Genomic DNA, 27,956 nt, shown 5'->3' on the forward strand with positions numbered 1-27,956 from the left:
ATTTCCCGAGAAATTCGAAAGAATTTCCCGAGGAAATTCGAAGGAATTTCCCGAGGAAATTCGAAGGAATTTCCCGAGGAAATTCGAAGGAATTTCCCGAGGAAATTCGAAGAAATTTCCCGAGGAAATTCGAAGGAATTTCCCGAGAAAATTCGAAGGAATTTCCCGAGGAAATTCGAAGGAAGTTCCCGAGGAAATTCGAAGGAAGTTCCCGAGGAAATTCGAAGGAATTTCCCGAGGAAATTCGAAGGAATTTCCCGAGAAAATTCGAAGGAAACTCCCGAGGAAATTCGAATGAATTTCCCGTGGAAATTCGAAGGAATTTCCCGAGGAAATTCGAAGGAATTTCCCGAGGAAATTCGAAGGAATTTCCCGAGGAAATTCGAAGGAATTTCCAGAGGGAATTCAAAGGTATTTCCCGAGGAAATTCGAAGGAATTTCCCGAGGAAATAAGAAGGAATTTCCCGAGGAAACTCGAAGGAATTTCCCGAAGAAATTCGAAGGAATTTCCCGAGGAAATTTGAAGGAATTTCCCGAAGAAATTCGTAAGGAATTTCCCGAAGAAATTCGTAAGGAATTTCCCGAGGAAATTCGAAGGAATTTCCCGAGGAAATTCGAAGGAATTTCCCGAGGAAATTCGAAGGAATTTCCCGAGGAAATTCGAAGGAATTTCCCGAGGAATTCGAAGGAATTTCCTGAGGAAATTCGAAGGAATTTCGAGGAAATTCGAAGGAATTTCGAGGAATTCGAAGGAATTTCTGAGGAATTCGAAGGAATTTCGAGGAAATTCGAAGGAATTTCGAGGAATTCGAAGGAATTTCCTGAGGAAATTCGAAGGAATTTCGAGGAAATTCGAAGGAATTTCCCGAGGAAATTCGAAGGAATTTCCCGAGGAAATTCGAAGGAATTTCCCGAGGAAATTCGAAGGAATTTCCCGAGGAAATTCGAAGGAATTTTCCGAGGAAATTCGAAGGAATTTTCCGAGGAAATTCGAAGGAATTTTCCGAGGAAATTCGAAGGAATTTTCCGAGGAAATCCGAAAGAATTTCCCGAGGAAATCCGAAGGGATTTCCCGAGGAAATTCAAAGGATTTTCCGGAGGAAATTCGAAGCAATTTCCCGAGGAAATTCGAAGCAATTTCCCGAGGAAATTCGAAGGAATTTCCAGAGGGAATTCAAAGGTATTTCCCGAGGAAATTCGAAGGAATTTCCCGAGGAAATTCGAAGGAATTTCCCGAGGAAATTCGAAGGAATTTCCCGAGGAAATTCGAAGGAATTTCCCGAGGAAATTCGAAGGAATTTCCCGAGGAAATTCGAAGGAATATCCCGAGGAAATTCGAAGGAATTTCCGAGGAAATTCGAAGGAATTTCCTGAGGAAATTCGAAGGAATTTCCTGAGGAATTCGAAGGAATTTCCTGAGGAATTCGAAGGAATTTCGAGGAATTCGAAGGAATTTCCTGAGGAAATTCGAAGGAATCTCCTGAGGAAATTCGAAGGAATCTCCCGAGGAATTCGAAGGAATTTCGAGGAATTCGAAGGAATTTCCGAGGAAATTCGAAGGAATTTCCTGAGGAATTCGAAGGAATTTCGAGGAAATTCGAAGGAATTTCGGAGGAATTCGAAGGAATTTCCGGAGGAAATTCGAATGAATTTCGAGGAATTCGAAGAATTTCGAGGAATTCGAAGGAATTTCCGAGGAAATTCGAAGGAATTTCGAGGAATTCGAAGGAATTTCGAGGAAATTCGAAGGAATTTCGAGGAAATTCGAAGGAATTTCGAGGAAATTCGAAGGAATTTCGAGGAATTCGAAGGAATTTCGAGGAAATTCGAAGGAATTTCCCAAGGAAATTCGAAGGAATTTCCCAAGGAAATTCGAAGGAATCTCAAGGAAATTCGAAGGAATTTCCCAAGGAAATTCGAAGGAATTTCCCAAGGAAATTCGAAGGAATTTCCCAAGGAAATTCGAAGGAATTTCCCAAGGAAATTCGAAGGAATTTCCCAAGGAAATTCGAAGGAATTTCCCAAGGAAATTCGAAGGAATTTCCCGAGGAAATTCGAAGGAATTTCCCGAGGAAATTCGAAGGAATTTCCCGAGGAAATTCGAAAGAATTTCCCGAGGAAATTCGAAGGAATTTCCCGAGGAAATTCGAAGGAATTTCCCGAGGAAATTCGAAGGAATTTCCCGAGGAAATTCGAAGGAATTTCCCGAGGAAATTCGAAGGAATTTCCCGATTCGAAGGAATTTCCTTTCATCGAAATTCGAAGGAATTTCCCGATGAAATTCAAAGGAATTTCCCGAGGAAATTCGAAGGAATTTCCCGAGGAAATTCGAAGGAATTTCCCGAGGAACTTCGAAGGAATTTCCCGAGGAAATTCGAAGGAATTTCCCGAGGAAATTCGAAGGAATTTCCCGAGGAAATTCGAAGGAATCTCCCGAGGAAATTCGAATGAATTTCCCGAGGAAATTCGAAGGAATTTTCCGAGGAAATTCAAACGAATTTCCAGAGGAAATACGAAGGAATTTCCCGAGGAAATTCGAAGGAATTTCCCGAGGAAATTCGAAGGAATTTCCCGAAGAAATTCGAAGGAATTTCCCGAGGAAATTCGAAGGAATTTATTAAGGAAAATCAAAGGAATTTCCCAAGGAAATGCGAAGGAATTTCCCGAGGAATCTCGAAAGAATTTCCCAAGGAAATTCGAAGGAGTTTCCCGAGGAAATTCGAAGGAATTTCCCGAGGTTCGAAGGAATTTCCCGAGGAAATTCGAAGGAATTTCCCGAGGAAATTCGAAGGAATTTCCCGAGGAAATTCGAAGGAATTTCCCGAGGAAATTCGAAGGAATTTCCCGAGGAAATTCGAAGGAATTTCCCGAGGAAATTCGAAGGAATTTCCCGAGGGATCTCTCGAGAAAATTCGAAGGAATTTCCCGAATAAATTCGAAGAAATTTCCCGAGGAAATTCGAAGGAATTTTCCTAGGAAATTCGAAGGAATTTCTCGAGGAAGTTTGAAGAAATTTCCCGAGAAAATTCGAAGGAATTTCCCGAGGAATCTCCCGAGAAAATTTGAAGGAATTTCCCAAGGAAATTCGAAGGAATTTCCCAAGGAAATTTGAAGGAATTTCCCGAGGGATCTCTCGAGAAAATTCGAAGGAATTTTCCAAATGAATTCGAAGGAATTTCCCGAGGAAATTCGAAGGAATTTCCCGAGGAGATTCGAAGGAATTTCCCGAGGAAATTCGAAGGAATTTCCCGAGGAAATTCGAAGGAATTTCCCGAGGAAATTCGAAGGAATTTCCCGAGGAAATTCGAAGGAATTTCCCGAGGAAATTCGAAGGAATTTCCTGAGGAAATTCGAAGGAATTTCCTGAGGAAATTCGAAGGAATTTCGAGGAAATTCGAAGGAATTTCCCGAGGAATTCGAAGGAATTTCCCGAGGAAATTCGAAGGAATTTCCCGAGGAAATGCTAAGGAATTTCCCGAAGAAATTCGAAGGAATTTCCCGAAGACATTCGAAGGAATTTCCCGAGGAAATTCGAAGGAATTTCCCGAGGTAATTCGAAAGAATTTTCCGAGGAAATGCTAAGGAATTTCCCGAAGAAATTCGAAGGAATTTCCCGAAGACGTTCTTCCAAATGCTTAACTCTACCTATTTCTAGGGTTAGTTAGTTTCGAAGTTAGATGCAAATGTTATCGGATTACATTCTTCAGTTATTATTAAATTTCCACTGATATTCCATTTTTTGTCAATCCTATTTCCACTGATAAATCATTCGATTTTCTTTCTACTAATAGATACATACATTTCGTCCCCCATAAATTGAGCGTTAATGTCACTAACAACGATTGTCGCTTCTTACTTTTCGAACAGAATCCGTTAGTTTATCGGTCTTGATTAGACTTGATGTTCATTAACAAATATATGGAACATCAATCCAATAAAACATCCATGTAGATTGTAGAAGTTTTTACTTACATGTAGAATTAGATAAGGAAAAAATGCAGCATTTAAATTCATTTGAATGACAGAGGCTAATTTCTCGAATTAAGACTCAAGGGTGATCACTGCGCGCAGTGAACTGCCATCGTGAAAGTGCAATTAGGTAAAAACTAGATGAAGCGCACCTTTGCCAACTGTATCTTGACAGCCCCGCTGGCCATCGGTCTTCGACCTGAACTTTTCCTCCATCTCGATAGATTGCTCGTGCCGTGCCCGTGCTGCTGATCCGCCAGCCCGTCTGCCTACCGGGGCCACCTATACCGATGGTAATTTTTAGCCACCCAAGTGTGAACAATGCAAACATTATGCTAATGATTATGCGCGCTACAATAGATGCCAGTGCAGATCTACACATAAAAATATACCTTCCATGGCGTAGCTGAGGAACGCCAGACTGACTGAGAGAATAGGGCGAAAATGGTGCATTTCTCTCAAATGGTCTCCAAGTCGCAGCACGAGCAACAACATCAACATGAATGATATTAAATCGTTGTCGTAGCTAAACCAGGTGAATGACGGAAAAGCTGTTTTGCATTCAAGTTAGATCGGCCAGAGAAGGGCGGGACGCGACGCGACAGCTCAGTGACTTTCTAAAGCTTATCACAATGTGACGGTTTTTTGGTCCCGCTAACGACGAACGGTGCTTTCTTAGGAAATCAGTGGAAAATGTGCATCACTTTCAGCTGATTAATGAGACGTTTCGTTGCCGATGCTGGACCTACCTTTTCGGAAACGGCATTCGGCGGTAGCGTAGCAGGGAATCCATCGCGATACGGCTCAACAGTTGCTGCTGCTGCTTCTTCTGTACTCCGTCCGTGTGCCGGCTGGTGCCAACTGTTAACTGGAATTTACTGCACTTGTCACTTGTCACACACCGACCCACACAACACAGCGCGGGGAGCTATTGCTTGAACACAGGAACGATGAATTCACAACACACTAACTGAATAAACCTTTTGTGATGCACCGGTGGGGGTGTCAACAACAGAGATAATCTGTTTCACTGGATCACGTTGGTGGCACGGACACTGAACAGGAATTCCTGTAATGAACGAAAGACAACACGAACAGATGGATTATTGATTAGAAAACAATTAGGTAAAGCGTAATTATAACTATAAAGAGTTGAGATCTCATCTACACCTAACCAGCGAATAACCGATTTCAATACAGTTCCGTAGCAGAAACTTGCAAATTCTGTATAAAATTTTGGCATACGTAACCGGTCTCAAAAATTCATCAGATGTTCGTTCAATATCAGGCAAATCACTTTTCATAAGACGAGTTTATACAATCCCATTGAATTCCACCACTTAATTGTATCTTGACAGATACGTATTTCGACCTCAACAGTAAGGCCGTCTTCAGTGTCTCGTACTTGACTCGACTTGGGGATACTGAAGACGGCCTTACTGTTGAGGTCGAAATACGTATCTGTCAAGATACAATTAAGTGGTGGAATTCAATGGGATTGTATAAACTCGTCTTATGACAAGTGAAAACATTCCACTAAAAAGCTCAAAATAATTTTCTTATCATCAGGCAAATGTTAGGCCAATCAGCAGCTTTTCAATTTTTTGTTTGAAATTTAAAAAATACTTATAGGCGTCAAAAAATATGGGTTCTTTGGGAAAGTTGACTTGTTATAAAATAAAGAATCTAACGAGCAATTTTTTTTACTGTAAAGGTTAATTCTGTATTAGGGGAACAGACGGCTTTGGCAGGTTTTGTTCTATTATTGGCAGGGGGTTTTTGTCGACCAAATTTTATGAAATTTAGCTACAATATTCTTTGATATGCAAAGAATGTTTAGGCCAAATTTGAGCTAAATTAGTCATAATAAACTCCTGACAATAATAGAACAAAACCTTCCAAAGCTGTCATTCCCCCTACTTTAGTACAGCACCTTTCTGAAAAGCTGTTATAGTAGAACCCTGCAGAATCTGTATATAGCAAAATAAGTACAAAATTGTGAGATTTGTTTTCTTTTTTTGGTAGTAGTCTTGTTACAGGATAGTGATGGCTAGGACCAACAGCACGCCTACTGAGAGATCCCCAGAGATGTTAGCCAGAATAGTAGAAGGGTTGTTTCTTGTTTCCGAAACATGAACTGGATGAAGAAAACTTCCCAGACCATTGGAAATGGCAGACATTGGTGCTATTGTCGAATCCCGGCAAACCGCCGGCAGATCCTTCGGCATGCTGGCCAATTTGCCTACTCGACAAAGCTGGGAATTAGCTAGGAAAGGTGGTCCTGAATAGATTGTCGGACTAGTATGGTTTCCGTAATGGGCGTTCTACCATCGAAGCAATTCGGTTGTTAACGAATACGGCGTGGTGCTTCCTCCTCCGGCTTTGGAGGTACCTGGCCGGGGATTCAGCTTCCCAACTCCACTACCCTTGTTCGGGGTAGTAACCCCCCGCGTTTTAGAGCGGCCCCCAGAGAGCTCATCCCCTGGAGACTGTCTCCCCCGTTTTTGTGTCTGCTCCGTTGGAGTGTATGTGTGTATATGTATGTGTACAAACTTTGTAGACGGGAAATCATGTCCCATTATTTGCTATTGAAAATTGACCATATCGGACTATGGGATCATAAGTTATAGCCAAAATACTATTTTTTACACCCAAAACACGCTTAAAAATACTCATTTTTACAGTCGACTCTCTACATCTCGATGTTCTGTATCTCAATATCTCTCCCTATCTCGATGGTTTCCTCAGTCCCTTCAATCTACATAAATTTGGGTTTTCTACATCTCGATAACCCTCTGTCTCGATGTGTTGTAATCGTATTTTGTTGTGGATTCACTCTCCTTATGTCGATATGTTCAAATTTTTAGGCTACTAGACCATCTTTGGACGATAACAAACACATCAACAATAAGTAATGACATTTGTTTTGTTGTCGTTTTGTATAGCAACGAGCTTTTTTGGATCTAGTATCCATTTCAATTTTCCTTCCATTCCTCGATTTCTCCCTATCTCGATGGTCCCTTCAATATCGAGATGTGGAGAGGCGACTGTATTTTTTTAGTATTTTTTATACGAGAAAGGCACCAACACCACTAGGTGGATTAATCAGGGATATTTTTTCAATTTTGATTTTTTTTCCAAGGGAAAAAACAATGATTTTTCAATAATATCGAAATGCAATGTCTGATCGGGCTAATTTTCAATAGCAAAAAATGGGACCGCATTCCCCGTATAATGCAACTTGTTGCGAGTGAATCGGGTACTGCAAAACCTCTTTTTACGCTCCCTCCTTTTACGCTCCCTCTTTTTACTCCCCTCTTTTTACGCCCTACAGGAGCGTAAAAAAATTTCAAGCATTTGTATGAGTCAAATTTGGATTAGTACATACCTAAATTGGTAAAAGACACATCTTAAGACTAAAAGTAAGATAAATATCAAACTTTGTTTACCTAGAAGACGGCAAACTTTTTTTACGCTCCAAATTCCAAATAGCACTCCCTCTTTTTACGTTCAAAATTCCAAATAACGCTTCCTCTTTTTACGCCCTAAATTCGAAATAACGCTCTCTCTTTTTACGCTCTGATTTCATTTACGCTCCCCCGTTTTGAGCGCAAAAAGAGGTTTTGCAGTTAAATGCTAAGTTCCAAAAAATGTGTCTGCAAAGTTTGTACACATACACACATACAGACATCACCTCGGTTCTACGTGCGGAGTCTATCGGTATATAATACTATGGGTCTCCGGGCCTTCTATCAAAAGTTCATTTTAGGAGTAGTACTATAGCTTTTCGGTACATTTTTGTTGTGCGAGAAAGTCAAAACGACAGCACGCTTTTCGTGCCGGCTTCGGCACCGCAATTCATTTCGCCGAACTGGAAAGCACCCCACCGGATAAAGACGAGCATTGTCTGATTGCGTCCCTGGGTCCAGCCAAAGCTTATGACATAATTTGGAGGCATGGAATTTTGCAGACTCTTCGAAAATGGAGGTTGACAGGTAGCCTATATAATATCCTAAACAGCTTTCTATCGGATCGTACCTTTCAGGTCGCTGTTGGAGGGGACCTATCTCGACAGTATAACTTGGAAACTGGTGTGCCTCAAGGCTCAGTGCTGTATGTCACATTTTTTTCTTGTGGCAATGGAACCCGTGTTCCGGGTCGTACCAGACGGAGTCAAGATCCTCTTATATGCTGATAACATCATTCTAATTGTAACTGGCCGAAAAAATCAACTTCTAAATCGATAACTACAACAAACAGTCAATGCGGTTAAGTGGGCAAACAGCATTGGCTTCTTTATATCTTCTTCTTTATATATTCCTTTTTATATCTTCTTTATATCAAAGTCTTTTACGGGAGCCCAAATGCTCGTCGTTATCCTAAAAAATATATAACCATCGACCGTCTCCAAATTACAAGGAAAAACAATCAAGAAAATCTATGTGTAACCATAGACAAAACGCTCAGCTTTAAGGCTCCTTGTAAGAATATTGCCAAAAACTGTACCTTGCGCCTCATAACCTTGTCAAGACATGAAAGACATGGTCAGATGGTTTTGAGATATCTTGGGTCATCTAAACCATCCTTGAGTTCAGAACTTGCGATATACAACCACCACTCTAACTTTTTTCGTCACTTCAGGCTTGGATATGTATTCAACATATTCCAGAAGACATGGTAAGATAGTTTCGGGGCATCCTGGGTTATCCAAACCGTCCTTGAGTTCAGAACTTGCGATCTACAACCATCATTCTAACTTTTTTCGTCGCTCTAAGCTTGTATATGTATTCAACCATATCCATAACATACGGACACGAGACCTGGACGATGCTCGTGGAGGACCAACGCGCACTTGGAGTTTTCGAAAGGAAAGTGCTGCGTACCATCTATGGTGGGGTGCAGATGGCGGACGGTACGTGGAGGAGGCGAATGAACCACGAGTTGCATCAGCTGCTGGGAGAACCATCCATCGTTCACACCGCGAAAATCGGACGACTGCGGTGGGCCGGGCACGTAGCCAGAATGTCGGACAGTAACCCGGTGAAAATGGTTCTCGACAATGATCCGACGGGCACAAGAAGGCGAGGTGCGCAGCGGGCAAGGTGGAAGATGACTTGCGGACCCTCCGTAGACTGCGTGGTTGGCGACGTGTAGCCATGGACCGAGCCGAATGGAGAAGACTCTTATATACCACACAGGCCACTTCGGCCTTAGTCTGAATAAATAAATAAATAAATATCCATAACATATTCATGAAGATCGGGAGACATGGTTAGATTCTTTTGCGATATTCTGGGTCATCCAAACTGTCCTTGAGTTCCGAACTTGCGATCTACACTACGACACTAGCTTTTTTCGTCACTTGAAACTTGGATATGTATTCAAGCATGTCCATAACATATTCCAGAAGACCAAAAGACTGATGAAGCAGCGAGCCTTCTCCTTTCATTAAATTGCGCTGGATTGCGTGGTTGGGCACATTTTAACCCACCAGTGACGTGAAAAGCTCTTGTTGACAAAAGCTTGTGATGAACAAATTTGACCATATTTCGAGACATTGAGAGTCAAGAAACGCTGCTTCAAAAGCTTAAGATCGCATATTCTATGCTAGTAGCCAGTATGAATGACCCAGAATATTCCAAAACTGTGCCTGTTAACCTTCCAGGAAATGTTATACTCGTGGTTGAATACATACGAAAAATATATGTGACGAAACATGTAGGGTCATGGGTTCGAGTCCCATCGAAGGGAAAGTGGTTACCTCCAATACATTTTCCAAATCAATATCTTCCACATAACGTACATATTCACATATGAGTTTTCATAACATTGTAAATTAACGTCCAAGTCGGGTGGTTTAATCCCCGGAAATAGGCAATTAACTTTGATTGAAATGCTTTTTAGTTGCAGATGATCTGAAGTCTCGATTTCAAGGACAGTTTTGGTGACATACTGTATATCCAAACATTTTTTTTTATCTAATGCATTTATTTTACAGGTTCAGGCGTGTATAATACTTAACGGAGCCGAGATTCTGTATAATATTTACAATTGATATCATTATTATTTACAGTTTGTAAGAGGGAAGGGACATAGACCAAGATACTCGTATATATATCCAAACAATCAGCCGATATATACAAGAATAATAGCTTCGAAGAGATGTAATGAAAATGATTTAACACGTATCTAAACTATGAGTAGCGGACTACAATCACAACTGTTGATTGCAAGTCTCGAACTCAAGAAAAGTTTGAACAATTGTTGGATACATATCGAAACTTTGAGCAACAGAAGAAGCCTTCAAAGCAGCTATAGCCCTCAAAAGTTTAGATAATGCAGAAACTATAAAAAAAAACTATCTTACGATGTATGTTGACCACCCAGGAGCTGTACTGCTCATGGTTAAATAAATTTGAACAATTTGTTTGATAAACTACATATGTTACATTTTTGGCCAAAATGATATTCTAATATTCTGAATCCTCGCCCAAAAATACGTATTTTGGCAAAATACGAAAAGAATATCTCAAAACTATTTTACGATATCCGTTGATCTCCCGGTAGCTGGTGTGAGACAAGGATGTATTCTATCACCGTTACTGTTCCTCATCGTAATCGATGAGATTCTGGTAGATGCGATTGACCGTGAACCAAACCGCGGGCTGTTATGGCAGCCTATAACCATGGAGCACTTGAACGACTTCGAATTGGCTGATGACGGTGCACTCCTCGCGCAACGGCGCTCTGATATGCAGAGTAAGCTCAACGACCTTGCTGAGCGCTCCTCCTCGGCAGGTTTAGTCATCAACGTCAACAAAACCAAATCGTTGGATGTAAACACGGTGACTCCTTCCAGTTTCACAGTAGTTGGGCAACCAGTGTAGAATGTTGAAAGCTTCCAATATCTTGGTAGCAAAATGGCGTCAGACGGCGGTATCAAAATCGACATAGGCGCACGGATCAAGAAAACAAGGGCTGCCTTTGCGAGTTTAAGAAATATCTGGAAAAACAGGCAGATAAGTGAACGCACCAAAATACGAATTTTCAACTCTAACGTGAAATCTGTGCTGTTATACGCTAGCAAAACATGATGTGTATCAGTGGAGAACACTCAACGGCTGCAGGTGTTCATTAACAGATGCCTGCGGTATATAATTCGGGCCTGGTGGCCTCACAACTGGATCTCAAACAACGAGCTCCATCGTCGTTGTCACCAGAGGCCGATAGCAACAGAAATTCGGGATCGGAAGTGGGGCTGGGTCGGCCACACTCTACGTAGGGGCGGAAACGAAATCAGTAAACAAGCATTCGACTGGAACCCAGCGGGACATCGCAGCAGAGGCAGACCCAGAGGCTCATGGCGGCGAAGCCTCAATAAAGAAATAAAAGAAGTCGACCAAAATCTAACCTGGCAACAGGTTAAAGCGATAGCCGGGCATCGCTCAGGATGGAGATCTTTCAAGTCGGCCCTTTGCACCACCGGAGGTGTACAGGATTCATAAGTAAGTAAGTAAGTTGATCTACCGGGAAGAGTAATGTATATAATGGAATTCATTTTGATGCTTTGAATACCGAAAAGAGCTTCCAAGCAACTGTACATCTGAAGTTCCTAACTCAAAAACAGTTTTGATTGCCCATAATATCTCACAGCTATCTTACCATATCCATTGGCCTCCCGAGAGGTGTAATGGATATAATTGAATGCATTTTGAAGCTTTCAATACTGAAACACGATGTTCTCGCAGCTGTAGATTTCATGTTCCGAACCTAAGGACAGTTTGGATTGCCCAGAATATATCATAACTAACTTACGATATCTGTTGACCACCCAAGAGAAGTAATGGTCATAATTTAATGCATATTGAAGCTTTCAGTACTGAAAAAAGTTTTTATTGCGGCTGTAGATCTCAAATCCTGATATCAAAGACAGTTTGGATTGTCCAGAATATCTCAAAACTATTTTCGATATCTGTTGACCTCCCGAGAATTGTAATGGATATAATGGAATTCATATTGAAGCTTTCAATACCGAAAAAAAGCTTCTAAGCTTCGGAGACGAGCCAGCCTCGGGCTGCAAGTCTCCTAAATAAAGACAAAAAAAAAGCTTCTAAGCAACTGTAGATCTGAAGTCCCTAACTCAAGGACAGTTTGGATTGTCCAGAATATATCACAACTGTCTTACCATATCCGTTGACCTCCCGAGAGGTGTAATGGATAGTGGATATAATCATATTGAAGCTTTGAGTATCGAAAAAAAACCTTCTAAGCAGCTGTAGATCTCAAGCCCCGAACTCAATGACAGTTTGGATTGCCCAGAATATCTCAAAATTACCCTACGATATTATTTGTTCTCCCGGGAGGTGTAATGGATACAATTGAATGCATATTGAAGCTTTTAGTACTGAAAAACGATTTTCTTGCAACTGTAGATTTCAAGTCCTAAACTCAAGGAACGTTTGGATGGCCTAGGACGTCCAAGGAAGTTAAAAAATAGTTCATTGTACATCACATCACATTGTACATCGGGGGCAGCAGGGACTATGTCCAAGGGCTTGACGATCCCTCCCCAGGCCATCTGCGAGTTGTGGCGCCTGCCTAGGATGTGGTGGGGTTTGACAGTGGGCCCTGTTAAACCTCTATAAAAAGCTGCATGTATCCGCAAGCATGCTCCGCCAAAGCGACCGTGTGCCGCTCAAAGCGCACAAGCCCAAGTCCTGGTGTTAGGTGGGACGCTAAACAGCCCTGACACGACGGCCCTCCGACGAGACAGGAGGTTTGCGCAGGCCCAATAAGCCGCCTTTAAAAACAACTATTACGAACGACATAGAAGATAATACGACTCGATACAATCGGCAACGACCTAGGCGACGAATAAAGGATCACGATTGGAAGCTTGGAACATGGAACTGCAAGTCGCTAGGCTTCGCAGGTTGCGATAGGATAATCTACGATGAATTACATCCCCGCAACTTCGATGTCGTAGCGCTGCAGGAAATCTGCTGGACAGGACAGAAAGTGTGGAAAAGCGGGCATCGAGCGGCTACCTTCTACCAAAGCTGTGGCAGCCAATCAACGCAAGGATGTGCAAGCTGAGGATAAAAGGCCGTTTCTTCAACTATAGCATCATCAACGTGCACTGCCCACACGAAGGGAGATCCGACGACGAGAAAGAAGCGTTCTATGCGCAGCTGGAGCAGACATACGATGGATGCCCACTGCGGGACGTCAAAATCGTCATCGGTGACATGAACGCTCAGGTTGGAAATGTATCCGGTCATCGGACCGGATAGTCTGCATACCGTATCGAACGACAACGGCCAACGATGCATAAACTTTGCAGCCTCCCGCGGAATGGTGGTCCGAAGCACTTTCTTCCCCCGTAAGAATATCCACAAGGCCACATGGAAATCCCCTAATCAAGTAACGGAAAACCAAATCGACCACGTTCTAATCGACGGTAAATTCTTCTCCGACATCACGAACGTACGCACTTACCGCAGTGCGAATATTGAATCCGACCACTACCTCGTCGCAGTATGTATGCGCTCAAAACTCTCGACGGTGATCAACACGCGTCGGAGTCGTCCGCCGCGGCTTAACATTGGGCGGCTACAAGACGGTAGACTAGCCCAAGACTACGCGCAGCAGCTGGAAGTGGCACTCCCAACGGAAGAGCAGCTAGGCGCAGCATCTCTTGAAGATGGCTGGAGATATTCGATCCGCCATTGGAAGCACCGCAACCGCTGCACTAGGCACGGTGGCTCCGGATCAGAGAAACGACTGGTATGACGGCGAATGTGAGCAGTTAGTTGAGGAGAAGAATGCAGCATGGGCGAGATTGCTGCAACACTGCACGAGGGCGAACGAGGCACGATACAAACGGGCGCGGAACAGACAAAACTCGATTTTCCGGAGGAAAAAGCGCCAGCAGGAAGATCGAGACCGTGAAGAGACGGAGCAACTGTACCGCGCTAATAATGCACGAAAGTTCTATGAGAAGTTGAACCGTTCACGTAAGGGCCACGTGCCACAGCCCGATATGTGTAAGGACATAAACGGGAACCTTCTTACAAACGAGCGTGAGGTGATCCAAAGGTGGCGGCAGCACTACGAAGAGCACCTGAATGGCGATATGGCAGACAACGGTGGCGGTATGGTAATGAACCTAGGAGCACGCGCACAGGACATGCGTGAACCAGTACCAGGCGGGATTTATGGGTGAACGCTCTACCACAGACCAGGTGTTCGCCATACGTCAGGTATTGCAGAAATGCCGCGAATACAACGTGCCCACACATCATCTATTTATCGACTTCAAAGCCGCATATGATACAATCGATCGGGACCAGCTATGGCAGCTAATGCACGAAAACGGATTTCCGGATAAACTGATACGGTTGATCAAGGCGACGATGGATCGGGTGATGTGCGTAGTTTGAGTTTCAGGGGCATTCTCGAGTCCCTTCGAAACCCGTAGAGGGTTACGGCAAGGTGATGGTCTTTCGTGTCTGCTATTCAACATCGCTTTGGAGGGAGTAATAAGAAGGGCAGGGATTGACACGAGTGGTACGATTTTCACGAAGTCCGTCCAGTTATTTGGTTTCGCCGACGACATTGATATCATGGCACGTAACTTTGAGAGGATGGAGGAAGCCTACATCAGACTGAAAAGCGAAGCTAAACGGATTGGACTAGTCATCAACACGTCGAAGACGAAGTACATGATAGGAAGAGGCTCAAGAGAGGTCAATGTGAGCCACCCACCACGAGTTTCTATCGGTGGTGACGAAATCGAGGTGGTTGAAGAATTCGTGTACTTGGGCTCACTGGTGACCGCCGATAACGATACCAGCAGAGAAATTCGGAGACGCATAGTGGCTGGAAATCGTACGTACTTTGGACTCCGCAAGACGCTTCGATCGAATAGAGTTCGCCGCCGTACCAAACTGACTATCTACAAAACGCTTATAAGACCGGTAGTTCTCTACGGACACGAGACCTGGACGATGCTCGTGGAGGACCAACGCGCACTTGGAGTTTTCGAAAGGAAAGTGTTGCGTACCATCTATGGTGGGTTGCAGATGGCGGACGGTACGTGGAGGAGGCGAATGAACCACGAGTTGCATCAGCTGTTGGGAGAACCATCCATCGTTCACACCGCGAAAATCGGAAGACTGCGGTGGGCCGGGCACGTAGCCAGAATGTCGGACAGTAATCCGGTGAAAATGGTTCTCGACAACGATCCAACGGGAACAAGAAGGCGAGGTGCACAGCGGGCAAGGTGGATCGATCAGGTGGAGGACGACTTGCGGACCCTCCGCAGACTGCGTAGTTGGCGAAGTGCAGCCATGAACCGAGCTGAATGGAGAAGTCTTTTATGTGCAGCACAGGCCACTCCGGCCTTAGTCTGATGATAATAATAATAACATCACAGTAACTCTACGGATACGTTTGAATAAAAATATTATTTTGGAATAATACAATCCGCTTCCATTACACCAAAAATTTTCTCTTTTGTGACTTCACCGTGTTCATGGTGTTCTATGTTGTCGTAGGGCCTTGATCACCCATGCCTGATATTTTTCCCTAAAAGTGGAGTTAATTTCAAGCAATTTTGCTGAAGAGAGTGTTCACTTTTATCCATTGTGCGATTTTATACATCCATTTTTCTGTTGGGGTCATATATGACCCCGTGGGCCTGAAAAGGCGACCATCCCGATAAAGTTCGTCCTATTGTACAAAAAATGATTGACAGACGTCTAAAAGGGCACCACATCATCTACAAGGACGGATCTAAGGGCGAAGAAACAGTCGCTAGCTGCTTATCGGCTCTCGAGATTGGTAGATCAAATCACTCATGGATCCAATGCATCGAGGCAGTAATCCACCAAAAAACAAGTACAGTTTTGTTGCCGCATACCGTCTTGTTAGCGAAGGAAGATGAAACAACCCTCTGGACATCCCAATACCAGCCAATGATGCAAAAAAATATCCTAAGTTTGTCATACAACGAAGCTGGGATCAGCTATGGCGTATTGCACGCGACGTCAAACTCCGTGATATAAAATTTTCAACTGCTCCGCAGATAAATAATAAAATTCCATACGATCAACGTGCCCTAACAAGATTAAGAATCGGGCACACAAGACTTACCCATGAACATCTTATTAAAAGCACAGACCCTCCCGAGTGTGCTTGCTGCGTAACCGCAATTGATGTCCGACATATTCTACTGAACTGCAGGAAGTATCAAGATGTGCGAACCAAAACTAACATCAACTTTTCAAGTCTACAAGCAATTCTTCAGAAAATGAATCCAGACTTATAGAATTCTTTAAAGAAACTAATCTATAAAGCCAACTGTAATAATTTGTTCAAGACAATAATGCACAACAAAAGTGTAGAAGGTCGTTATAAATAATAATAAGTAAATTTTTCAGCAACTCCTACAGATTTTTTTTTGATTATCCAGAATTCCTTTAGGAATTCCTTCGATTTTACTGAGAAAAATCCTTTAGGGATACCTTTGACGATTCCTTTTGAGATTCCTTTGGAAATTCCTTTTGTAATTTCTTCGCAAATCCCTTTAGATTTTTTAAAACTATTCTGTTGAAAATTCCATTCAAAATATGTACCTGCAAACATTTCGTTGTAAGTGCCTTCATAGGTTCTTTTCGATATTATTTCTGGAATTCTTTAGGAAATTATTTCAGGAATTCCTTCGGAAAGTCCTTTAAGTACTCAGTCGGAAATTCCTTTGGAAATCCCATCAGAAACAGTAAAGTAAATCTCCGGAAGAATTCTTCAGACGAAATAGCGGATAGAATTCAGGTATTTTGTTTAGTTTCACTAAAAGAAAACCTGAAGAGAACCTGAAGGGATTATCAAAAGAATCTCTAAAGGAATTTCCAAAGAAATTCTCAAAGGATTTCTCGAAAAAAATCTACATTTCTCTACAGAAATTCTTTTAGGAACTTCTCCAGTAATTTCCCCTTTGGGAGATTCCCCAAGATTTATCTTAATTGGCGGAGCATCAATTTTTTTTAGGAGAATGCTGGTGTATACACTTAAAATTCAAAAAACACATTAATAAAGCTTAAAAAAAAAGAAAAAAAAAACTTAAATTTCAGTATAAATATTCAATTTATTTTTTTTAATGGGTCACGTTTTTTTTTGGTGGGTCACGTGCCCCATCGTGCCCTAGTTTAACTTCCCCAGTGATCGCAGATTAGAGTTTCCATCCCGGGACAAATAATCCCGGGATTTAGGAAAATTCGGGATTTCCCGATTCTCGAGATATTATTTTTGAAATCCTGAAAATCCCGGGATACCCGGTACAAAAAATACTGTTTCATTTCCGGTTCGCAAACAGTGTAATTTTTCTTCTTACAAAAGTTATTTGTTTTGAACGTAAAGCCCACTTAGCTTGAGCTTGAGCTTGATTGACTGCTCGTAGTTGCTACTCCATTATGACCAGATCAGCTGTTCTTGCACAGGGAACCAACAGATGTTTGCTTGGGACTAGCACACATCTTCAATGTACAAGTACTGGTGATCTCATTTGTTAGGTCATACTGGCGCCTGCCACGTCAGAATGCAAGTCAATGTAGGGAAGGGGAGGAAATGATGATGCAATCACTCGCCCACTGCAAGCCGAATATACCTCTGCACTTGCCACGAGTTCATGCGGAATTTGTTGGAATTTCTGGGTTAGGTTGGAGAGGCAGAGGTCCGTCTTGGTTAACGAGCTGCCAATGTGATAGATAGGAGAAGGTAACTGATGGAATTTCTAATTGGATGTAGGAAACGAGCTCTATAGTTCATTTCCAATTCTAGCAGATTACTGTTAGAATACTCAAGTTGAAGGTATAGGAATAGTAAAGGAAACGGTATGGAAGTCCATTTCCAGTTCTAGCGATTGCTAGAACATGAGAAATAAAGAGAAAGATACAAAGTAGGAGAATGGAACGGACCTGGGATTGAACCCACGACCTCCTGCGTATGAGACAAAAGCAGTAGCCATATGACTACCAAGCCCGCTCTGTTTTGAACGTAAAGCCTACTTAGGTGATAAACTCATATCATATTTTTATCCCTCCATCAGACATGATTTTTTTTTCCAAGTTCGTTTATTTAGTAGGCTCAGGCATGTATACGGAGCCAAGGTTCTTTGTGATGCACAATCGATATCATTGAATTAGTAAGAGAGGAACAGACATGAAAATATTGGAGATAGACAATAGAACACGTTCACAAAAATATTAGATTCCCATATTTATCAGATTTATCTATTTGGCGCCTGCTTACTTCCCATCTCCCGTTTGCAGCGAGGTTGTGTACACTAGCTAATATTCGCCTTGCTAATCTCCTCGCACCGCCCAACATTGAGTCAGTCTTCCTGAGCTTCTTGCCTCCAAAATAATTCTTGATCCAATTCATGTCCTTCCAATAGATATTCGTACAACAAACTTTCCAGCACATGCGCAAGTACAAATGGTCCGACCCCGATACTCTGTCTATTTTTTTTTGGTTCTTGCTGCTGACCAACTTCTGACCAAAGCTTCGGTTGGACTCCTTCTGACCAACTAGCAAGCTACCGAAAATTCGAACTAAATTCCCACTAAATTCTGTACGGTGCTATCCATGACTTTTGCAGCCAATGATGATCCCACGATGCCACGAGACTTATAAGATAATCCATCGATACTATGTTTAAGGTCCGAAATCTTCCTGGACCATAATCTGTTCCAGAGTTGTTAATCGATTAATTATCGTCGTTAATTTAACACCAACTTCGATAATGATAACGGTTGTACGATGATGTTTCGTTGACGATAAAGTGAGCGTTGATTTAACGTTATCGTTATCGAGTACTCGTTGATTTATTGATAATTGAATCATTTGTTTGAGAAACTGCATAAGTCCATTTTACACAATTCCGAGAAAAAAAAACAAATAACTGTTTTTTAACAAATTTGCACCGAATCTCTCGGTTTCTTCGATACAGATCAATAGTTTTTGGCAAAACTCAACACCCTGGGGCACTTTCAGTGCAAAAAATGCAAGCAGTACTCCATATTATTTACTTTTCAAAGTGCGTGCATATATGTAGTTTCTCAAACAAACGAAATGTTTCATACATTCCTGAACAAATTTTTATTTTCGTATTTTTTGGCAGAATATGTATTTTTGGACTAGGATTCAAAATATATAAAAATCTCATTTTGGCCAACAATGTTACATATGCAGTTTCTCAAACAAACGGTTCAATTATCGAGTTAACTGTTATCATGCCTCTTCTTAATTTGGCAGGTTCGTGGCACGATTTTTACACTGCGCAATCCGTTGCGCTTGACCCTAAAGGGAGTTTCTTTTAAAACAGTGTCCTAACCCAAAATCTGGGCAGATAGGATCACTAATCACAAAACGATGTGGTTCCGAAGAACGCTAACTACGAACAGAACGTTTATTACAGAGTCCAAATGTGTTTTATATTACAAGCTATGTGTTGCTACATTTTCGCGTCATTGCGCATATACAAAGTGGTTTAATTTTGCTTACACTGGTTAAACGTGAGGGTATTGATCCGTGTGACAAATATAATTTATTGAGCATGGGAGAGTCGATGTGCTTGCTCTGCACAAGCATTGAAATAAGTAATTTGATCCGAACGCTTGGGGTGAAATTGCTAAGTTATGAGTTTTGTCAATCGTTAATACAATGTATATGACACCTCCCCTTTTTACAAAAAAAAAATAATTGAAGTGAAATGAAATTATTTTATTTTTGACAAAATTTTGGCAATTCTTCGATTTTTTTTTCTCTTTTCTTTTTTTTTGTTTTTGCGAGTTTATTCTTTATGCTTTTACAATTCTATTTTTATGAATTACTGTTTGTTTGTTTGTGTTTTCATTAACAATAGTACAATTTGGGCTGTTGATTTCTTTTACAATATATGGGCCTAGATAGAATGGGTCTAATTTTTTACGATTTTCGTTTGTAATATAAATGTGGTCACCGATTCTCAGATCTATTGGATTAATTTTCTCGTTTACTACTTTTTGTCTACTTTCTTTTCGCTCTAGCAAATTGTCTCTAGCTAATTTGTTTGTTATATTCAGTTTAAATTTTAATTCGTTGTAATATTCCTCAAGGTTATAAATCGGCTCATGGTTTGACGTTTTCGAAAATCAATTGGTAAATTTGCTTTATGTCCAAATACTAATTCAAACGGTGTAAAACTGTGCTCGATATGGGGTGTTGTGTTGTAGCTGAATGTATAAAATTGAATCCAATCATCCCAGTCATCTTTGTGATCATTGGTAAAACATCGCAGATACTCGTTCAAGCATCTATGATTTCTTTCCAATGCTCCAATTGTCTGTGGGTGATACGCTGTTGAAGATTTTTGTTTTATAGATAAAAGTTGGCAAATTTGATCAAGGACTTCGTTGTTATACTCTGTGCCTTGATCTGTTCTAAATTCCAAAATATTTCCGTAAATCAGAATAAAATGTTCGACAAGCGCCTTTGCTATTATTGCTGCTTCTTTTGTAGGTATTGGAATACAAACTACGTATTTGGTTAGATTGCATTGTAGTGTTAGAATATACCGGTTACCGTTTCTCGTTCTTATGAACGGTCCAACTGTATCCGCTGAAAGAACTTCGAAAGGTTTTGATGGTGTGGTAGTAATAACTTGATTTTCTTTAGTATGTCGGTGAACTTTATTGATTTTGCACATATTGCAAGACTTGACAAAATTTGCAACATCTGCTTTCATGTTTCTCCATTTGTATACTTCTCTTATTTTCAAATACATTCTGTGCTGTCCAATATGACCTGACGTCGGGGTCATATGGAAATTCTGAAGAACTTCTTTGATTTTTTTCTGTGTTGTCAGTAGTTTTGGAGGATTGAATAATATTATTTCGCATTTGGAAATGGCTCTGTTAGCGATTTCCTTGAATGTACTAGCGCTGATTTCTTTGAAAAGTTTATCTTCGAGTGAAATGGCCAATTTATCTCTTCTATATTTTATTAAAATCTCTTCAATTTTCAGAAGAGCATACTCTAGCGCATGACTTCCGTTATTCAGAGTAATTTCAATACTTCCCAATATTTTGTATAATTATGGCTGTATACATTAAATCTTACTTGGTTTCGGTGCACTTCGCAACCAAGCTTAAGGATTTTCTGGTCTCAGAGGGATTTTCAGTTTGCCAAGCATTAAGGTGATCAATCTTATTACTTGGTTCTTCTGATCTTAGTTTACTATTTGATTGTGAACTGTGTTGTTTTCTTGCCATTGCCCTAGTGTTGACTGTTAAAACTGATAATTTTTCAGTTCATCTGAATTTGAAGGAATGCGCGAAAGTGCGTCTGCTCCTACATTACTTTTGCCTGAAACATATTCAATTTCAAAATCGAACTCTGCTAAATCTAAGCGCATTCGTGTTAATTTGCTAATAGGATTCTTCATGCCGAATAGATATACTAGTGGCTTATGATCCGTACGAACTATAAACTTTTTCCCGTGTAAATAACTTTTAAAATGATTGATGGCCCAATGTATGGCCGTTAGCTCTTTTTCAATTGTTGGTTTGTTACTTTCACCTTTTGTGAAGCTTTTGCTTGCGTAGGCGATTGGTAAATCATGGTTGTCATGTTGTTGTGAAAGAATGGCTCCACACGCTACGTTAGAAGCATCCGTAGTAAGGATAAATTCTTTCGTAAAGTCTGGGTAACGCAAAATTGTCGGAGATATCAGTAATCGTTTTAATTTCTCAAAACTGTTTTGATGTAAATGTGTCCAAGCAAATTTTACACCCTTTTCAATAAATTGTTCAAGGGCTTTGCTATATTCGCAAAATTTGGCACAAACTTTCTGTAGTAATTACAGAAAGGGACGAATCGTCGTATTTCATCCGCATTTGTAGGTACTGGAAATCTTTGATGACTTGGAATTTGCTATTGTCTGGTAAAATCCCTTTATCTGTAATACGATGTCCTAGATAAAGAACTTCTCTTCGAAAAAAGTTGCATTTTCAGGGTTGAGCTTGAGATTATAGTACCTCAAGCGCTCGAAAACCTTTGTAAATTGTTCAGATGATGATTTACTGAACAACCTATAATAATTATATCGTCAATATATATAAAGGCACAATCAGGATATAATCCTGCCATAGCGATGTTCATCATTCGCTGGAAGCTATTAGGGCTAATGTTTAACCCGAAAGGTAATCGCTTAAAATTGAAGTGTCCAGATGAAGTGGAAAAAGCTGTGTATTTTTTTGCTTCCGGATCCAATGGAATCTGGTGAAATCCAGACATTAGATCCAGTGTTGAAAAATATTCAGCATTTCCTAATTGATCAAGAATTGTATCAATTCTTGGCAATGGAAATTTATCTGCCAAGATTTTTTTATTCAACTGGCGAAAATCAACGACCAGTCTCCATTTTTGCTATTGTTGTCCGATTTTTTGGAACAAGTAAAATTGGACTATTCTACAACGATACTGATGGTTCTATAATATCGTCCTTCAGCATCTTTTGAACTTGTTTTTTATTTCATCATTTTGTGAATAAATATTCTTATAATTCGGGATATAAACTGGAACGGGGTCCGTTAAGTGAATATTTTGAGTATAAAATTGTTTGTGCTCAATTTCTCATCTGACATACAGAAGATGTCTGAATTTTGTTCGATTAATTTTTCAAAGGTTTCTGTACAAAGTGGGGAACGTTTGAAAAATCTATTTAGAAAGCAATTTTTGGTTTCGTTCATTATTTAAATTGGGTTTCGTCGCGATTTGTTCATAATTACAAAGTTCGTCGACAACGGGTTGAAAGTTCTGTATTTGTGCTTGTTTGTCAGTTGTGTTGATAAATTTTATCTTACCATTCGTTGGAGATACTATTGTATTTCCACAAAATATTCAGGTAAAATTTCCTGTGAAAATACTATAGAATCAGAAGTAACTTTGAAGTTTGGTATTCTGCGTACTACTTCACACCTCGGTGGGAGAATAATGGTGTTTTGGAAACTATCCTCGATTGGTATTGAAACAACATGATTTTGGTAATTGAAATTTAATAGCCAATATTCATAGTCTATAGTACATCTGTGTTTGATAAGAAAATCCCGTCCCAAAATACCGTCTGTTGGTATTGGGAAATCATTACCAACTATCTGAAAATTATGACTTATTTGAAGACAGTCATTGAATCGTAAGTTAGTAGTAGTTTCGGCAATGGTTTCAGATATTCCATTGGTTATACCTGAGAGTTTATATTTAATATTTCTATCAATAGGTTGGTTAACAGATATTTTCCCACTTTTAAAAAGTGAAACGTCGGCTCCACTATCAATTATTAATGTACATTTTGAATTGGTCATATGTACATCTAAAGTAATAAAATTTACAGCGTTTACATTTGTTAAGTAAATTACGTTAGACGATGCGGGTTTACCTGCATCATATGTTGATCTAAAAATTATCGTTATTAATACTTTGTATATTACGTGAAAGATCCAGTTGATGAAAATTGGTTGGTACAGGAGGTGTATGAGATTGTGGTCCTGCATCTTGGGATATGGAATTTGGAATTGAGGTGTTATGAACACGTATTGCATCAGTTGTAAAGATTTGCCTTCGAGAATTTGTATGGTACCTTCCGCCACGTCCTCTATTTTGATAATAGTTATTCGTATTATGAGGAAAACTATTCCTGAATTGCAAATTATTTCCATGGTAGTTTGGTTGAGCGTTATACTGACCTCTTTTAAAGAAACGAGTTGTGTCGTTTCGGTTGCTATTGAAGCGGCCTTTGTAGTTATGTTGCGTTTGTCTGCTTTTGAATGTTAACAATTGAGCAGATTGACATGAAGTGTTTGCAGTATTTTCCAAAACCTTTTGCGTGGCTTCCTTCATGTCCTTAAATGTACCTGCTTTAAGAATGAGCTTTGTCTCAGCCGAACCAATACCATTAATTAAGGTATCTACTCCAGCTTTTGTTGACATTGCTGTTGATACTGTATCAGGAATTCCACTATTAAGGTAGACAGCCTTCAATTTTATGGTAAGTCTTTCCACCTCGTCGCAGAATTTTTCTGCAGTGTCTTTTTGCTTCACTGCCTTCAGCTTGGCCAAAATATTCTCCGGTGTGGTTTTATCCTCACATCTTGTTTTAACGTCAGCAATAATATCGTCAATCGTTGCCAATCTTTCGGGTAGACCCAATCTGGCTTTCCCCGTAAGACGTGTCTTCAAAAATCTTGCTGCTGTTGCTTGTTGGTTCGCCTCCGTTAGATCCTTCAAAAGATTTGCGGAATCCAAAAAAGCATCGATACCGTCAGCCGTTCCATCGTATGGCTGTACGATAGATGTAGCTACTTTATAATCAAACGGCATTGTGACTTGTGGTTTAGTGTTTAATTGTTCAAATTTGAGTTTAAGAATATTTCGAATTTCAGATATTGAATTTCGAGATGCTTTAATTAAAAAAGTTAATTCCGTATCCGGTATAGTATCTTCTTCTTCTAGTAACCCCCTTTCAATTTGGTTATATAACTCGTTTGCGTAGTTTAATTTAGCCTGAAGAGTGGTAACTGTGAAATTTTTATTAATGGATTTTTTTAAATTATTTAGAAGTGTGTTCAGTAAGCCAATGTCGTCTTGTAAAGTCGACATTGATAAATATTTCAGCTAGATTAAATATTATACATCAGCTATATTTGCGATAGATGCTGCTTTTCCCATGGCATACCCTTTACGCTGCCAGCGTTTCTTCAACGTTTTTCTCAAGACTAAAATGAGTTGAATAAGTACAATTGCAAGGATTAGCCAAAGTTTAATTTCGTGACTATCATGGTAATTTTCATTTTGTTCTAGGTGTTCAACTATGTTAATATTATTTTCGCCATTTTGATCTACTTTTGAATTTGGTTTCCCCATCGTAATATAAATGAACAATATTTAATACACAATAATTATAATAATAACAATAATAACACGATGTAATAGTTTGAGTACTTCATCTTACTGAATTTTCCAGAACTCCAGCTGCTGTATTTTCACTCCACTGGTCTCGGGCTGGTGTTTTTTGGCATCTGCATTCTCTTCATCGCCTTGCTCGTCTGCTGTACAGATTATCTTCCGTATCTTGGTATCTGCATTCTCTTCATCGCCTTGCTCGTCTGCTGTACAGATTATCTTCCGAATCTTGGTATCTGCATTCTCTTCATCACCCCTCTCGCCTGCTGTACAGATTGTCTTGCAGATCTTCGCATCTGCATTCTCTTCATATCCTTTCTCGTGTATCGAACAGTTTGATTTTCACTTCACTATTTTTCTCGTGCATCGTAATGATCGTTCACGCATTTTACTAGCACTATACAATTATTTTGTATTGTTTTGCACATTTCACTAGCATTGTACGGATTGTCTTCCTCTCTTTTGTTGTGCACCGTGCCGATGGTTTTAAACCTCTGTGCTAGCACTTAAATACTGGCTGCAACGATTGCGACTCAATTCCACGCAAACCATCTCTTCAATTTCTTAATGGCTGTTTTTTCTTCATTCTCAGTAAACTGTTGCACTGCACTAACTCTGGCCGGTCGCCATATCATGCCTCTTCTTAATTTGGCAGGTTCGTGGCACGATTTTTACACTGCGCAATCCGTTGCGCTTGACCCTAAAGGGAGTTTCTTTTAAAACAGTGTCCTAACCCAAAATCTGGGCAGATAGGATCACTAATCACAAAACGATGTGGTTCCGAAGAACGCTAACTACGAACAGAACGTTTATTACAGAGTCCAAATGTGTTTTATATTACAAGCTATGTGTTGCTACATTTTCGCGTCATTGCGCATATACAAAGTGGTTTAATTTTGCTTACACTGGTTAAACGTGAGGGTATTGATCCGTGTGACAAATATAATTTATTGAGCATGGGAGAGTCGATGTGCTTGCTCTGCACAAGCATTGAAATAAGTAATTTGATCCGAACGCTTGGGGTGAAATTGCTAAGTTATGAGTTTTGTCAATCGTTAATACAATGTATATGACACTGTAACGTATAATACAGTTAAAAGTACAAATATTCTCAAGTTGGTTTTACAAAACCTATTTCAAGCATTGCATCACCTTCAAATATTCAGAATCGCGAGAACGTCGCCGAATTTACCAACCATTAAATTTCTTACACAGTTTACAGAGTTAGTTTTCCATAGTAAATAATCTGAGAAAATTTTTAATGTCTTAACTGTTTAATTTAGTATGATTATCAAAACTTCTATTTTTATGATGCAAATCACCCAGTTAAACGATTATTTTATGACCAACAGTGAGGACAAAATTCCTCAGCCTAACCGAATCATACTGAATAGGGGACGAGGTTAGTTCACCAATTCATTGAGAGTATTTTTACTCGGTGCAGGTTCTCTATGCATCAAATATTGTTTTAGAGCTTGGACCCCAACATGTTGCCGAGGGATTCCGACTCCAGCTGCTTATCCTTGCTTATCCGATAAGAAGGATTGACAAGGAAAAAGTCATCATGCGTCGGCGATAGAAGCGTACATATATTGATGTACAACTGTCTGGGTAGTTCTTATCAGAACACCTATGCGGCGTTGTCAAATATCACTAAACAACCAACAGAACACCTCACTTTTCTTGATTCCGTAGAAAGTCAGGCATTAATTCTAGAGTGCAACAGGCTGCAATCAATTTGTCCAATTCTCAGCTTCTGTCAAATTTGTATACCAACTTTAATCGCGTAATCTATCAAACCCCATTATCGTTTAATTATCGAGTTAACTGACGTTAAATTATTGAGCTCCGATAATAATTGAGTTGATTCATTTTTATCACAGCAAGCGATTACGTTGAACACAAATAACTCTATCGACAAAAACGTCAGGATTAATAAGCGATCTGTTCAAGACATGGAAGAGCTGCTGCTCTTGGCAAAACTATCAATTAGTAGCCTGCCATGGGTTCCGGCAGTGTTGTCCTACACTCAAGGCAAAAAATTCTGCTCTTTGATTTTACTCCATCTAAACGATTTTATAGTCTCAACTAAGTAAGTTCAACTAATAGAAGGATATTTTGATTTTCAAAATGTCATGGCAAACTGTCAAAAAACTGCACTCCAGAGCAACAGGAGCGCGCGCGCTGAAAATACACTCCAGTGAAAACACTCCAGTGTATTTTCAATGCGCGCGCTCCTGTGGCTCTGGAGTGCCGGAAGATCCGGAACACCCGTAAAAATGGTCAATTCGTAAATTCCATCGTAGAGCGACGAGATTTTTTTAGAATATTTTTTTGATGAACCCTGAGTATGGAATTGATGCTTCGACCTGCATACGGACCATTGTGTCCATTGTGTGTGGGTGGTCCCCTGGGAGATCCGGAACATCCGTAAAAATTGTCAATTCGTAAATTCCATCGTACAGCGACGGGATTTCTTTAAAATCATTTTTTGCTGAACCCTGAGTAGCGAATTGATGCTTCGACCCACTTCCGGCCTTTGTGGTCCCCTGGAAGATGCGGAACACGAATTCGGCGATTTATTTTAAGTGTGTAGAATTTACGAATTGGCCATTTTTAAGGATGTTCCGGATCTTCCAGGGGACCCAGTGAACACAATGGTCCGTGTGTAGGTCGGAGCATCAATTCCATACTCCGGGTTCAGCAAAAAATAATTCTAAAAAAATCCCGTCGCTGTACGAAGGAATTTGCGAATTGACCATTTTTACGGATGTTCCGGATCTTCCAGGGGACCCAGTGAACACAATGGTTCGTATGTAGGTAGAAGCATCAATTCCATACTCCGGCTTCAGCAAAAAATAATTCTAAAAAAATCCCGTCGCTGTACGGTGGAATTTACGAATTGACCATTTTTACGGATGTTTCGGATATTCCAGGTGGCCACCCGGTGGCCTCTAAAACACACACACACCTCCAAAAATATGTAC

The 27,956-nt window shown here is 40.4% G+C and overlaps 1 protein-coding gene across 1 annotated transcript in view; it reads right to left on the bottom strand.

The window, feature by feature from the left end:
* The window catches only part of LOC134214378 (heparan sulfate 2-O-sulfotransferase pipe), a 1,043,896-nt gene that overhangs the window by 1,009,500 nt on the left and 6,440 nt on the right, over positions 1 to 27,956 (bottom strand). Inside the window, exon 2 of the mRNA XM_062693767.1 lies at positions 4,719 to 5,038. Within this exon, the coding sequence (XP_062549751.1) occupies positions 4,719 to 4,762 (44 nt within the window). The 5' untranslated portion in view covers positions 4,763 to 5,038. The remainder of the gene's footprint in view (positions 1 to 4,718; positions 5,039 to 27,956) is intronic.

This window comes from Armigeres subalbatus, chromosome 2 (genome assembly GCF_024139115.2).
Source record: "Armigeres subalbatus isolate Guangzhou_Male chromosome 2, GZ_Asu_2, whole genome shotgun sequence".
In the NCBI taxonomy this organism is placed as follows: Eukaryota; Metazoa; Arthropoda; class Insecta; order Diptera; family Culicidae; genus Armigeres; species Armigeres subalbatus.